This window comes from Acromyrmex echinatior, chromosome 1 (genome assembly GCF_024713525.1).
Source record: "Acromyrmex echinatior isolate Ae372 chromosome 1, ASM2471352v2, whole genome shotgun sequence".
Taxonomy (NCBI): domain Eukaryota; kingdom Metazoa; phylum Arthropoda; class Insecta; order Hymenoptera; family Formicidae; genus Acromyrmex; species Acromyrmex echinatior.
This window is the reverse complement of record NC_141852.1, coordinates 3726237-3741289: the sequence shown is the minus strand read 5'-3', so window position 1 is coordinate 3741289 and position 15053 is coordinate 3726237. Positions and strand designations below refer to the sequence as shown.

General features: G+C 32.0%; 1 protein-coding gene across 6 annotated transcripts in view; it reads right to left on the bottom strand.

The window, feature by feature from the left end:
- Positions 1–466: 466 nt before the first annotated feature.
- The window catches only part of LOC105148133 (DENN domain-containing protein 1A), a 59430-nt gene continuing 44843 nt past the window's right edge, over positions 467–15053 (bottom strand). For 4 of the 6 annotated variants that reach the window (XM_087410674.1, XM_087410668.1, XM_011059647.2 and 1 more), the window contains 2 exons: positions 14371–14503; positions 467–2086 (listed from right to left, as the gene is read on the bottom strand). In XM_087410674.1, coding sequence (XP_087266800.1) covers positions 1670–2086; positions 14371–14503 — 550 coding nt within the window. In that variant the 3' untranslated portion in view covers positions 467–1669. Of the gene's footprint in view, positions 2087–3666; positions 5300–14370; positions 14504–15053 lie in introns of those variants that run through there. The other 2 variants (XR_015546491.1, XM_087410679.1) reach the window with 2 other exon arrangements.

The following is a 15053-nucleotide window of genomic DNA, read 5'->3' as shown; positions in this document are numbered from 1 at the left end:
TCTTGCTCAATTTTTGTCGACAATTTGTCATAAAGTTAAGACAGCAAGTTTTACTCAGCTTTTGTCTGTTAACTTGCTGTTAAATTACTTGCAAGCCTTGCTTAGCATTGATCGATAATTTGATCATATTATCAGTAGATTTTGTTCTTTACTTATCATAAATTTGCAGCCTTTGAGTACAACAAAATTTGCATCCATTTGGCGCCTTTTGTCTTCAAAATTTGCAGCAAGATTTTTGGAAGATTTATTTTCAATAGGATTTGGCTATTTTGTCTACTTCAGACTGGACGCAGCAAGCGTCAAGCAACCAACCAACGAGGCGATATTTTTACGCCACTGTAAATATCGCTTTACTGACTGGTTGCTGCTCCGTTGCTTTACGCTTGGTGCGTCCAGTCTAAACTAGGCATATCTGAGAGCGTATTTGGTGGAAGTTTGCTAATAGTACTAGCAATAACAAAGTATATTTCCTATTTGCAGCAAATCGGTATACTTTATTGTCAACATTTGCGATTGTAGAGAAGGTTATAGGGGTTATTGAGTAACACCTAAGATGATCCTTATACCAATATTAATGCGAATGTTTAAGGCAAGGGGATGTTGGAGTAGTCCTGTTTTACTAATAAAATGTGATTAATATTTAATCCTCCAATCTCTTAATTGCATTTATAAATTTAAAATTAAAAATCTTTCTACACAATTAAATTAGACGAAAACACAGTGCGCAAACAACAATTTCATATATAAAAAACAAGAAATTTAAAAAATTATAGTTTTATCAGCTTCTGCAGTTGACTCCTGACGACATGTGTTGCATATAAGAATTTTAGATTTTGTATGCTTGTATGTTTTAAATAAGCTTAGATCAGCTAGAGATAAAAAAATAATACTATATTTGTATAAATGAGCTAGAGGTTTTATAAGAGCAAGGAGAATTTGAAAATTTGATTTATATACTATGAACAAAATCGATGCGAAAAATAAAACAGAGTACTAATTGTGTTTAGTAGATATTGGATGCAAAAGTTAACGTTGCAATATATTATTTTAATACTTTTTTTAATATTTTGTTAATGCTTTGTAAACGCTGTGAGTTTAGGAAGTCTGTATTATCGACATCGATCAAGTTCGGCCATTGCTTCAACATTTCCTTAATGTAAAGATATCTAAATAATGTATAAAAAAGATACTAATGCTGTATTTACAATTATAATATGCGTGTATATATACATGGTTAAGTATTTTAAAGGTTTCAAGAGGCGATTCCTCATACTAAATCAAGACGAAAATATGACGATATATCTGAAATGATGTCCGAAAATATAACGATATGTCCGAACATATATATGTTTATCCATAAAAGTAGATGGAGTGGCTTTCAAAATTTTTGGAAAAAATGAAATTTTTTCTTCAACTTTGGCATTTTGTATTCTTGAAATTAAGCCGTCTCAGATATAGTCATATAGAAGTAATTTAATATGACGATTGTGAGGAATTACCCCTTAAAACCTTTTAGAGTAACTTAATTATTACCCTGTATGTATGTACAGTACATACACACACACACACACACACACACACACACACATACATACATACATACATACATACATACATACATACATACATACATACATACATACGCACGCACGCGCACGCGCTCACACATTTACTCAAACTTCGTCCAATTATTTTGTGATTTAATGGTAGGTGCATCCAATGTTAAACTGAATGTGTCCATTGTATCATTAATACTGTTGTCACTTTGATTACAAGCAGCAGTGTTTATTGTGAATGAATTATCACTATTAGATAAGCTAAATTTATTAAAATCTATACCATACGCTTGTAATAAATCCGTATCACCCACATTATCGGAGGTCTTTGGCTTGTCAGTTTTGTGCGATGGTTGTTGAAAATAAGGATACAAGGGGTTACTAAGACCTTCGCCCATTTCAGGTAAATATAATGATTGACTCATCTGTTTTGTGCTCGAAAATTCGGAAGATTTAGATAGTAGCGGATCGAAATCGTCGTTGCTGTTTATTGAATCTAACCGTATTAAATCTGGGACGTCAGAAGAATCCTGTAAGAAGAAACACGCATTAATTATTCCAGTTTTGTTAATTAATTAACAATAATATGCAAGAGAATAACGCGAATTTTCATTTGTAATATTAAAATGTTATTTTTTAATTCTTGTCATTGGAGTTGGACGGCTGAAAATTATGTAAAATTCGAATGTTGTTTCTGGACAAATGAGTGAACATATTATATATACATTTTCTTTTTAGCATGTTTTGAATACTTTAACGAATAAAATCAGTCACGAAAGTCTACAAAATATAATATAATATAATGATATAATATAATAATAATTGAGGGCAATATTGATGAATTTATTATAAAAGCGACTACGCGATTTGCTCCGCGACGCGACGCGATTGCTCTGTTCTTGTCACGATAACTCAAGAAGCTGCAGAAATCGACTTCAAAATTTATTTTTAAAGTAAAGATAACAAAACTTTCCATAAACTAAACCTACTTTTTTACGTACAAAAATTTATTTTTTAAGCCCATTTCAATAATAAATAACATGAATTTTTCGATATTTCTTAATTTTCAACCACCATTTTTATAATTTTCAGATTTTAGGTTCAATTTATAGATTAGAATTTCATCAATAAAATGGCACCAAGAAAATTGAAAAATTCCAATTCACGCGAAATCATGACAAGAACGTAGCAGTGTGTAGTCGCCTTTAAATATCAATATTGCCCTCAAATATTCATATTTTGTGAACTTTCGTGGATGATTTTATTCGTTAAGAAAGCATTCAAAATGCTAAAAAGAAAGTTTATATATGTTTATTCAATTGCTCACAAACATTCAAATTTTACATAATTTTTAGCCGTCCAAACTTTTCCATCACCCTTAATAAATAATAGATAATATTTTTTTAATCTGTGCAATAAAAATGTATGGAAATTATTATAAAATAAATGACAAAAAGCTCAATTTTTTAATATAAGTAAATAATATATTCAAGATTATTTATGTATAAAGTTACATTGCATGAACTATGTTCTAAAAAATAACTAATCTCATTTTAAGGACGCATTGTCAGGGACTGGAAAATTACTTTTTAAAAGTAATAAATTACAGTTACTTATTATCGAATAGAAAAAGTAACAAATTACCATTACTAATTATCGATTTTTAAAAGTAATTCATTTATGTGCCGATATGGTTGTCGGACTTTCAATCAATCTGAAATATTAATAATGAACGATAAAATAAATTGATCAAATCCAATTACACAAGAGACTTACTGACAATCTTAAGATGACGAAATCGAATGTTGGAAAAATTATTTAAAATAACTTGAATACGTTAGTAATTTTAAAAAATGCAATTACTTTTTGGCCAATCCGATAAATAAAAATGTAATCTTCACATATATATAAATATATATATATATATATATTAGGTGTTGGAATTAATTCGTAGCGTTTTACAAGTGATGGGAAGTACTTTCATTAATGTATTTTTTAATGCTCATGTGAAATAAATAACATTCTTTCATTAAAAAACGCTACGAATTAATTCCAACACCTAATATATATTCTGAAATATTGTAAGATTTGAATAAAAAAATTTGAGATATTTTCTAAACAGTTATAAAATAATACAGAAATTCTAAAAATTCAGAATTTTTTATATGTGAATTATAAAATATTGTAAGATTCATATAATTTTCTACAATTTTTTATAATTGTGTATATAGACATATTTTATATACAATCATATCGTGATGTCTACACATTATCTATACATTAAACATAAAACGTGCAAGGAATTCATTTCGGTAACAATATTGCAAATTTGAAATGTACATAAAAATGTTTATAAAATATTATATAAAAATGTTTATAAAATTTCATGAATGTTTCAAATTAACATTTCAATTGTAACATTCATACGCCGTTCCAAAAATGTTACATTTTGGCTGTTATTTCGACAATTTGATTTGAGATATTGGAAAAATAATGTTTAGCAACATTCAAGAAACGATTCATTTGGGATGTTTTATTTGTAATATTCAAAGACATTACAACAATGTCACATATGTGATGTTCATAAAATATGTATTTTAAGACAATCCATAAACGTTTCATTTAGAATGTTTGGCCTATGTTTGATAACATGATTACAGCAATACTATATTTGCAACAGTCCTCCGTGGCCCTCTATCGGCAGAGATGCATAATACTCGTGGGTGAATGATTTTCGTGATAACATTTTGTTAGCAATGAACTATAATTTTTGTTGCCGTCATATTTTCGACATAATGAATGATCGTCAAGATACAATTCGTCAAGATAGAATTCGTCAAGATTCGTCAAGATAGAATGATTAATGGATTAATCATTCCTTGTTATTATGTTGCTGACAGCATAACGTACCATTATTACTGACCGTTTGTTTTTGAAATTTCAACTGATTGCATGCATAAGTAATCATATTACTGCATTTATAATGTGTCCTATTTTGATATCAACAAATGTATGCCAAATATAAAACAATTCAAATATTCGTTTGCTCAATATAATATTGCTAAATCACGCTTGGTTATCCGGGATATTTATCGAAAGAATTATACTAAATATATTCTCACACATAAAAATAATAAATCATATAAACATGGCTCGAAAAGTGGTGCCATGATTTAAGATAAATAGAAATTGAGTGTGAGCTTCTCATGTCCAATTTCTTCCGTCTAGATAACTTTATACAAGAGATATCTCCCAGAATACAATGGAGAAATCTCCTGAATAAGATTATCCGCAACGTATCTGGAAGTGAAGAAATTGGACATTAGAGAAATTACAAGCATATTCAGACCGACTCAAGATCTCGCAGCAATCAGTCTATTAATAGCAAGTTCAAATATTATTCAGTTTCGATACTTGCGTCACATTTTTCAGATTCTTAGCTTCAATGGACAAGCAAATATTGCACCGGATGCGGGTAGTGAAAATTCGTTAATTATCTTCGGATTGATTCGTAGAATCTAGAACAAATTCAGAGAATCGAAAAATGAGGATAGCTGACAGAGAGCTGAGCTATCGACGATCTCGAAATTACTCCTACTAACCCAAGAAAATTAGATTTTTTTGGAGGCAAAATTGTCATAAAAGACATTTGTTTACGGGAAGTTGTTTGAAATGATATATTATACAACATATTAAAAATCCTGTCCGCCAGCTGACTTGGAAAACTTGCCAGTTTCAAAAAACTGAAAAAAGATAAAAAATGCGGTTTTTAAAAAATGTTTCAGAAAGTATTCATTTTATCGAAATAAAAATCATTATCAACAAGAAAGCTGATAAAATTACGAACAATTTCGTTTATTTTGAAGGTCATACGATCAATACTTTCTGTGATAGAATTTTTTTAAAAGAATGTTGTATTTTTGGTCATTTCGAGAATGAAATGATTTTTCACACTTTTTTCGTAAATCGTTTTTTATTCATCCTTGTACGGCCAATAGTTTCCAAGATACACATCCAAGAAGAATTTACTTGCGTAATTAGTCTTAAAAGATTATTTTGTTTTTGTTTATTAACGATCCTTTTTGCTTCAATGTTGAATAATTCGGTAAAAAAATTGTATAGAGATCTATAAAAAAATAAATTAAAGGTAAAGACTCTTTCGAAAGCTGTAAATTCTATTTGTGCGCAATTTTTAATTGGCGCCGTGGAACTTCACAAATTTCGTAAAAAATTTTGAGATTCTGTACATCTTTGTTTATGTTTATGTATTAGGTGTTGGAATTAATTCGTAGCGTTTTACAAGTGATGGGAAGTACTTTCATTAATGTATTTTTTAATGCTCATGTGAAATAAATAACATTCTTTCATTAAAAAACGCTACGAATTAATTCCAACACCTAATAATTCCATAAAATATCAGTAAGACTGTTTTCTAAGTATTGATCTAAAGTAAAGATTTCAAGCTTTAAAAGGCTTTTTTAATCATCTCGATATGATGATTTTTGACGAAGTTATTTTATCTTGAAATTTACCTGCTACTGCTTTTCAACAAAATAAAAATCAGCGTTAAAATTCAAATTTCACATATCTGCAAAAAATGGTCGCGAAACGATATTCGCACGCGATATTCGACAACTTTTTCTTGTAAATTCAGTATAACTCAGAAATAAATTATTGTATAGGAAACTTTACCAAAAAAAAAAAAGGAAATTAAGATATGAATTTCAAATTTTAATTCTTCTTAATTTCATATAAGTGCATGTATGTACAATGTATATTTGAACACTGAGATAAAAGACGTTAAAAGATGCAAAGATATAAAAGTAACAAAAGGTAGACAGGAAAAACTGAAGCGATTCCTTAAAGGAAAGTGGCGCTAAAGTAGAAAAAGATTACCTCAGCAAACAGTGCCATCGATGCAGAGACGTTACAATTAAGATAGCTTACACCGAAAGTATTGGGTCATCTAAAAAGTATCCGCGGTTTTTTGTCACTAGATGTGTGTTGATGGTCATATATCTAGTGACAAAGTACCGCGGATACTTTTTAGATGACCCAATACTTTTCCCAATATATATTTTCAACAGAGGATTTTCCGTCTCAGTTTAGTCCGCTCTACATGTCAACGAATTAAGAACAATTATTAGATTCCCTGTATATTGTTGCAAAGTTACAATTTTTTCTCTACATTTTTTCTTTTCTTCTTTAGAAAATTCGCCAATAGATTCGGATTCAGTCATGAAAAAAATCTACAGAAATATATATATATTTTCCGAAATGGTCAAATATTACAATTTATAATTGCAGGAATAAGGTGTATCACCAACGAGATTTTAACCTCTTACATGTTTAATCGGGTTTAATAACATCCGTAGTTATGAAATTGGTCAATCATAGCTGTTCCTCGGAAGAATGGAACGATTGTGATTGGCCAGTTTCATAACTATTCTAACAGCACAAAGACGACTCTAAGTTAACTCTGAGTCGACTATAGCTTCTAGAAAAACATCTGAAAAATGGACGTTCATAAGTCGACTTTAGACTACTTCTCTAAATCATACAATGTCCCACTTTAAAGACGATTGTAAGCCGACTTTAAGTCAACCATGAACAGCATTCAACTACAGTTAAACAACAAGGACGAAATGATTCCACGTTTAAGTTTTATGAGCGTAAATTGCACTAGACGTCCTAAAGTCAACATTGGAAGCACATCTATACAAAGTCGACTTACAGTCGACTCTAAAGGCCTGACTTAGCAAAGTTAACTTACAATCGACATATCGACGTTTGTGCTGTTAGGGTACTGATGTTATTAAGGGTCGACAGGAGTAACAAGACAACTTATTTACACCTTATTTGTGATGCAGTTACATATATGTACTCTATCAGACTACCATATACAGTCTCGTAGAAAAAATATTAGGTGTACAAATAAGTTTCCGCCGTTTGACAAAAGACGGCGCCACTAGCAAGCTATGGTTAAAATTGTCTGATGTAAAACATTATATCGTAAGGTTGGACATGTCTGTCAACAACATAATCTTGAAATACTAGCGATTTTGTATCAGCATCATATATTTTTTTTTGTGCGAAAATGCCGAGTTTTGAGCCGAATAAGCGTCATTTGCGGGAACTTTTGATTTACTTCTTTAATTTGAAGAAATCTGCAGCTGAGGCTCATCGATTGCTCGTAGAAGCATATGGTGAGGCTGCCTTAAGTGAGAGAAGTTGTCGTGAATAGTTTCAAAAATTTAAGAACGATGAATTTGACGTCGAAGACAAAGAACGTAGCGGAAGGCCGAAAGTGTACGAAGACGCGGAATTGAAAGCATTATTGAATGAAGATTCGTGCCAAACGCAAAAAGTAATGGCTAGTGATGGACAATACTTTCAATAAAACATTATGTATCGTTCTTTCACAATAAATGTTTAATTTTTAATTAAAAACGGCGGAAACTTATTTGTACACCTAATATTTTGTCATGGAATTCGTTTTGGCTTATATTTTACGAAGCTACGAAATCTATGAAAGACTAAATTTCATTCTTAAATTTTAATGAATAAAATAGTATGCTCCTTATTTATAGTGCAGATACCTGTCTTTATGCTGATATTTTATTTCTAAGAAGTAATATTACGTCATAAAATCTTTTTTGTTTCTTTTTTTTATGAAGTTGTGAAAAGCAGAATTTTGCAAATTGATTCTTGAAAATTTTTTAATAATAAAATTATGTGCATTTTAAGTGCATTATTGTACATCGAGTGAGATATCAGAATACATTTTTATTTTGCCTTTTTCCCCAAAAAATTCTGTAAAAAAAAAAGCTACAAATCTTTAGTCTTCAGAAACCTTTTCTGATTACAAATATTGCAATCAAAGAAAGACTAAAGCGAGGAATACAGACTCTTGCATAACGCATAATATATGAGGCATAAATTGAACCAATCAGATTCTTTATTTCATGGAAAGAAAGGAAATAGAGGACTTCGATTGATACAGTTTTTTATGTGTTATGCAAAAGTCTGTGCTCCCCCCTTTAAGTTTGTGGTATGGACTTATAGACAAACTTATGGACTTACAACTTCAACAGTGTTATTAATCCGTACAAATTAAAATCGTGTTGCCTAGAGGCAATTTTTGTTAGTGTCAACATTTTCTAGTTTAGTTTTTCTAACCCAGAACTAATGTGTCAAAATGGTCGAAGTGCACATAGTACACGATGTCGGATGCGTTCCGTTTCGTGTATGATGCGCATAGAAGCATAGAAGTCCGTTCTATTTGTCTTTATATGCATTCGCTGCATGCATGATTCATTTATGATAAATTGCATGGCTCCGCCTCTTCCGGTGCATGAGACCGTATGAAGTGCTTTAAGTAAGGGTATATCCACACAAGTTATCCAATCACGTTTTATGAGACTTTAAAAGAGAGATGCAATTGGATAATTTTCTTTATGCATACGTTTATGCGGCTATGCAATTTGTGTGCGAGCTGTGAGGCAGTTCATGCAGCTTATGTATTTAACATATTTTGGCGCGAAATTAGAATAAAAGATAAGATTATATTTACATAAGCTCTTTGAGAAAATGTCAGGAAAGATTACTGTTCCAATTTTCGTTGGAAATGATGAAAAAGAAGAATTATATTGGCACTTTCATCTGAACAATATAAACGAATACTGAATGGAGATAAGTTATCAGAAATTCTCTAAACTTATGAAAAAACTACTGAGAATATTATGATTTACTTTTGAATATTTTTGCGCTCTCTCTTTCTCTCTCTCTCTCTCTTTCTCTCTCTCTCTCTCATCTTTTTTTCTTTGCTTGAGAAAATGTCATTCGAGATAGCCATTAATAATAAATGTATACCTTTTCTGTTTCTCTGCTTGAAAAATATAAGTCTTCTTCTTTTCACAAAAGAAAATATAATACTAATTGATGAAGAATTAATGAAGAATTGATTTGCGTATCGGTTAATCTTAAATTTCCGTCCATGTTTAAATATAGAATGATAAACCTTTCGTTTATCATAAATTAGAGAAAAATCTACTCTAGCTCACTGATACTTGCGTTTCAGCAAAAATAATGACTTCAGTAACATTGGTAATTGATGCGCTAACTACGTGTTTTCTAATATTTCCAGTCAGTTTATATAATTAGCGCATCGAGTGAACATTTGCCCGTGATTTTTAAAATATTAGATTGCGATCAAATTGTATTTGTGTTCTGACTTGAGATACGTGACAGTCCCCTTTGCTGCACTTATTATCATTAATTCAAAATAGCAAATTAATCCATTGGGTACAATATCCAGCTAACTACCGTCTTTCTGAAATATTTTCAACTGTTTACACTGAATAATCCGGATCTGAGTAAAACATGTTTCCACCGGATTATTTTTTCAAAATATACTCTTACGGTGATCATTCATTAATTTGATATTCGTGTTTAGTTCGAAATGATCGGTTTTGTACTTTATAGACTATTAATTTTGTATGCACATAATCATTACTAAAACACATAAGTTAAACATACGTACATATTCTTTAAATAAACTAATTACAATTCAAAAACATTGATTTACATACTAACGGATATATTACATACTAACATTGATTTACATAACGGATTCATTTTCTCAAATAAAATACTTACATACAAATTCATTAATTTGAAATGGCCGCGTTAGGTGTCAAAATGAATGCGAGTTTGCGGTACTTTATAGATCTAGTTACTTTATTGTAGTCCTGCACATAATGAGTGTCGTAGGAAAAAGTATCATGAACGTAACTTACCCCGTGAAGGTGATTTGGTCTGCGGTTAATCTTTCTTCGTGATAAAGACTAATCGCTTTTTCCTACGGCGCACTCATTATGCGCAGAACTATAAAGTTCACAAGCGCGATTGTCGAGAATCGAAACTTAACTCGAAACGCAAAATCGCGTGCCGCGGTCTACATTTATTTACAATACGTAAGTGGAATCTCCTTAAGACTGCAGCACAGATTTTTGTATAACGCATAGTGCATAAACGAATCAACTAATCAGAATTTCCTTTCCTCCCATTCTATAGAAAAGAAGAATTTCGATTGATTGATTTCCTTATGCATTATGCGTTATGCAAGAGTCTGTGCTGCGACCATTAGTCTTCCTTCCTGATTGTAATTAAAACGCCATTCATCCAGTATTTTAGTCGAAATTTCAGTATAAAGAAATTTTTCCTTAACTCCAAGAGATCTCCATATGACAATAGTCTCTTCTGTTGACCCTTAAGGGAATACTGAAGTTATCAACGGAACGTCATTTCGTATTTCTCAAATCATTTCGTTTTCCTTATATAGAATAAAAAATCCTTTTCCAGAATAAGAAAAAACGCAAATACCTTTGGAAAAGTACCGGTACGAAAATCTCCAAAAAATTGTAAATTATAGTTTTCTGTTACCATGTAGATTTGCTTCCTTCACATATACTGGGTGTTTGGAAATTGATAAGTCTTTCATACAGGGGTAGTGTTGAGGAATTGCTTCCTCGGTGATCTGTGTCGCGTGCGTATGTGTATGCTATTTTCACCTTGTCGTGCGTGTGCTTGTATATGGTTGTTATCAGGAAAGACTCAAAAACTTTGTACTTGCTTTATTATACTTTATTATGCAATAGCTCTCAGCGTGAGATTCTGTGTGACTCTTCTCGAATTGTAACGGAGGAGGGCCTCATGCCGCGAGCGCCAACAAGGGGGAGTACGAAATGTGTATGTCGCGAACAACTAGATGTCGCCGCTACATTGGCACTAGTAACTTACGACTATATCAATTCGCTGGTTATTTAAAGTATACGTAACAGGTAGAATGGACTAAACTGAGAAGAAAAATCCTTTACCATTTTACAATTATCGCAATGGTTAACGAGTTATTAACTTATAAAAATAACCAAATTCGTCCAGCCCACCGCCAAATGCAAGCGCGCGACAGGATAGGACTGCCCAGCGCGGTGAAGCGCGTATTCGCCGTCGCTAGGCACATTGTTTATAAACGACAATTGCCGTCGCTATATATTACGTGCCTATAATATTTTATTTAGAATTAAAAATCTGTTTTATCGACATCGATCAAGTTCGGCCATCGCTCCAGTAGAGCGACTCTCAAGGGAGAGTCTGGCAAAGCAATATTCAAGTCACAGTATATACAGTAGCGTAACTTTCTTTTAATGTTAGTGTTTGCTAAAATGGAATGCGCATGCGTGAAATAAGTAAGTTCCCTAGTAACGCCATTTGAATTTCTTTCTCACTTGCTCTTTATTTTTCGATTCTCTCTCTCTCTAGGTCATTTGTATATCAAATTATATAATCTAAATGTAATAGGACTAAAAGGAATAGATTCATAATTGTAATGCATTGCAAAATAAACAAAAACAAAAATAAGAAAATATAAAATTATATAAATGTTGTATGATACAAATATTATACTGTAAAAATATTTTAATTAATGACTGCGGCACACGATGCTTGTTTTCTTAATTGCTTGCGTTTTAGTAAATTATTGTATTAGAATTGCACCACACAGATTTTCTAGTTAAAACAAAAGCAATTCAGCAATTATGCATATTACTCACAGTATTTAAGCGAGAGTGTGTATGTGTAAATGTATGTATGTGTGTGTATGATTTCAGTTAATGGTTCAGCTCTCATTGCATTGTTGTCTTATTTCCAGTTTTGTTGCTGGTGGACTTTGTAATAGTAATTTTGCTAACATCTAACCATTTGCAAGCTACTAATGACTATTGTATTTTATTTTATTTTATGTTATGTCTACTATAGTCTATTGTATCATATTTTATATCTACTCTGTTAATATGTAGTCTTTCTCATAAAGCTTCAATAAACTAAATTAAACTAATCATGATTTTCTTTTCTTCTATCTCTTTCTCTGATCCGTATTTCAGCTACTCAAACATTTAAATGGCTCTGAAAGAGAGAACAAAAAAGAAAGAAAGAGAAATGAGATAGAAGTGTAGATGGCGTTACTGAGCAACTTACTTATTTCGCGCATGCGCATTCCAATATAAAATCAGGAGAATTGCACTACTGTGGTCAAGTTTTGATTGATGCAGCCATGTGCCAAAATTTTCATGTCATCCTTGTTTAACGTTCGGTAAATAACAAAGATGAAGTGATCTAAATATCACCAGTTTGCACCATCAGGGCAAATGTTTGCCAGACTCTCCCTTGAGGATCTCTACAGTAGAGTGCCTATAATAAGAGTATGGCTACCAGGGTAACGATTGGTGATTGGTCCGCCAAATTGAGGCAAAAAGTGGAGTGAGTTGCGTGCCCGTACTATCAGTATACATACGAAGTACATCTTTTACACGGCCATTTACACTGTTTCGAGCGAATTTTCTGTGTGTCAGAGGTGAGTGATTCGTTTGGCGAGTGATTCCACAAGTCAAATTGAGAAGAAGAGAGGTGAATAACGAGTGGATTGCTGTTGGCGTCCGAGAAAATCTGATGTTTCTAGTAAACAATCATATTCTCAAAATGGCCGCGATGTTGAAACCAAGGAGTATGATCGAAGAGTTGCGATCATCGAAAGCCTTCGCGCTGGGCTCAACAACGGAAATAATTTGGTTCTTTGGATTCTCGAAATCAATCGTTTATGACGTTGTGGCAAAATATATGGCTTTAGAACAATCCAACGAAGGTTCCGTATGTTAGCAAGGAAGAGTCACTCGAAAGAACGCACCGCGAGGACCTCCACAGTCGTTGAAAGGGCTCAAGCACTGATTTCGGATGATCCAGGGCAATCGTTGCAAAAATTAGCATCGATTGTTGGTGTAAGCGAGCCAACAATGCGTCGAATTGAGGACTTTCGATACAAATCGTACACATTAAAGATATAACAATTGCTCTCTGAGGCTGCCAGGACAAACCGAGTTGCTCGCCTCGGCTCCCATTCTGGCCTCCCAACAGGTCAGATTTAAATCCCTTGGACTACTACGTATGGAACGTAGTTGAAAGGGTCAGGTCAAACAAGTCTCGGCATTCCAATGGGGGGTTTCCGTGTGCAGAAGCCATAAATTAATGGAAATATTATAATTAACAATCACATAACGTATAATTGACGTATGTTTCCACAAGTGACAACAGTTCATTATTCAAAAGCTAAAATGTTTTTTAATGTCTCTGTAACAATACTGCAAGATTTATAAAATCTTAATATGTTCTCCGTAATATGTATTATATATATATTACAATTTCCTAATACCTACGATGTTGCAGCGATATTATAGCGCAATATTGTAACATTTCTGCAATGTTACTGTAAGTTTCTGTGCTATATGAGTGACAAAATTAACGGATATTCTCACGTTTCAAAGTTATTGTAATCTGTAGATGTCAAAAAACGGTCTTTTATTTTTAGAACATCTTAGAAAATTCTGCCATGATAGACATTTTTATGGTTAGATTCGGGTTCAACGCAAAAAATTATGTTGGAAATCACTCCTACATCTTAATGTAGGAATGATTTCCAACATTTTTTGCACTGAATCCGAATCTAGCCACAAAAATCAATCTTCGTAGATCTATATAATTTATTAATAAAAAAATTGGCATTAGATTAAATTTGCTTGCATTGTTAAGTATTCTTTGCTAGAGTTAAGAAATGAAAGAGTGAAAATATGTGTGAAATTATAAAAAAATAAAGATACAATACTCAATTTATGCAATTTTTTCGTTTTCAATAATAATATTATTCAAATTTTTGTGCAAATCATATAATAATGTATAAATATTGTAAAAGCTATGAAAAACTTACCGTCTTATCTACAACTGGGATATTTGGAAATATCACATCTTGAAGTTCGTGCATAAGATCTATATTTATACGCTCCAATGGAGAGTCGGATTCTTCAGGGGAACTAGGGCTTAAAGGTGAGTACTGTTTTCTACTGTAATAAAAATATATGTAATAAATATAATGCAGTTCAATTACATTAATTTACAATAAAAAAATTACTTCGAACCTTCTAACAAGGGAAGTATCACAACTGTCCGGAACCGATTTGATTCTTCATGAAATATGTAAAACATTAAAAACTTATTGCCTCGGCCGGGATTCGAATCCGGATCTCTTGCATTGCAAGGCAATATTTTTCGCAATAAGTTTATTATAGTTTTTTAAGATTAAGTTTGAGAAATTTGGGGGGATTATTAATATTTCAGGTTGATAATATTTCACGTTGAAAGTCCGACAATCATATCGGCACACAATTATAATTTTTGAAATTAATTCATTTAAATGAATATGTATAATAGTTCAACATCTTAACATTCAGATCGTAGTGACACTTCGTATTTAAAGTATATATATATATATATATACAGGGTTGGCCATATTCGACGGAAAGATCTGGCAAACACTGTAACTTTTGACAGAGATGTTAGATCGAGTAACGACGTTTCCCATGATTGAAAAAAAAAACATCTTTCCGTCGAATA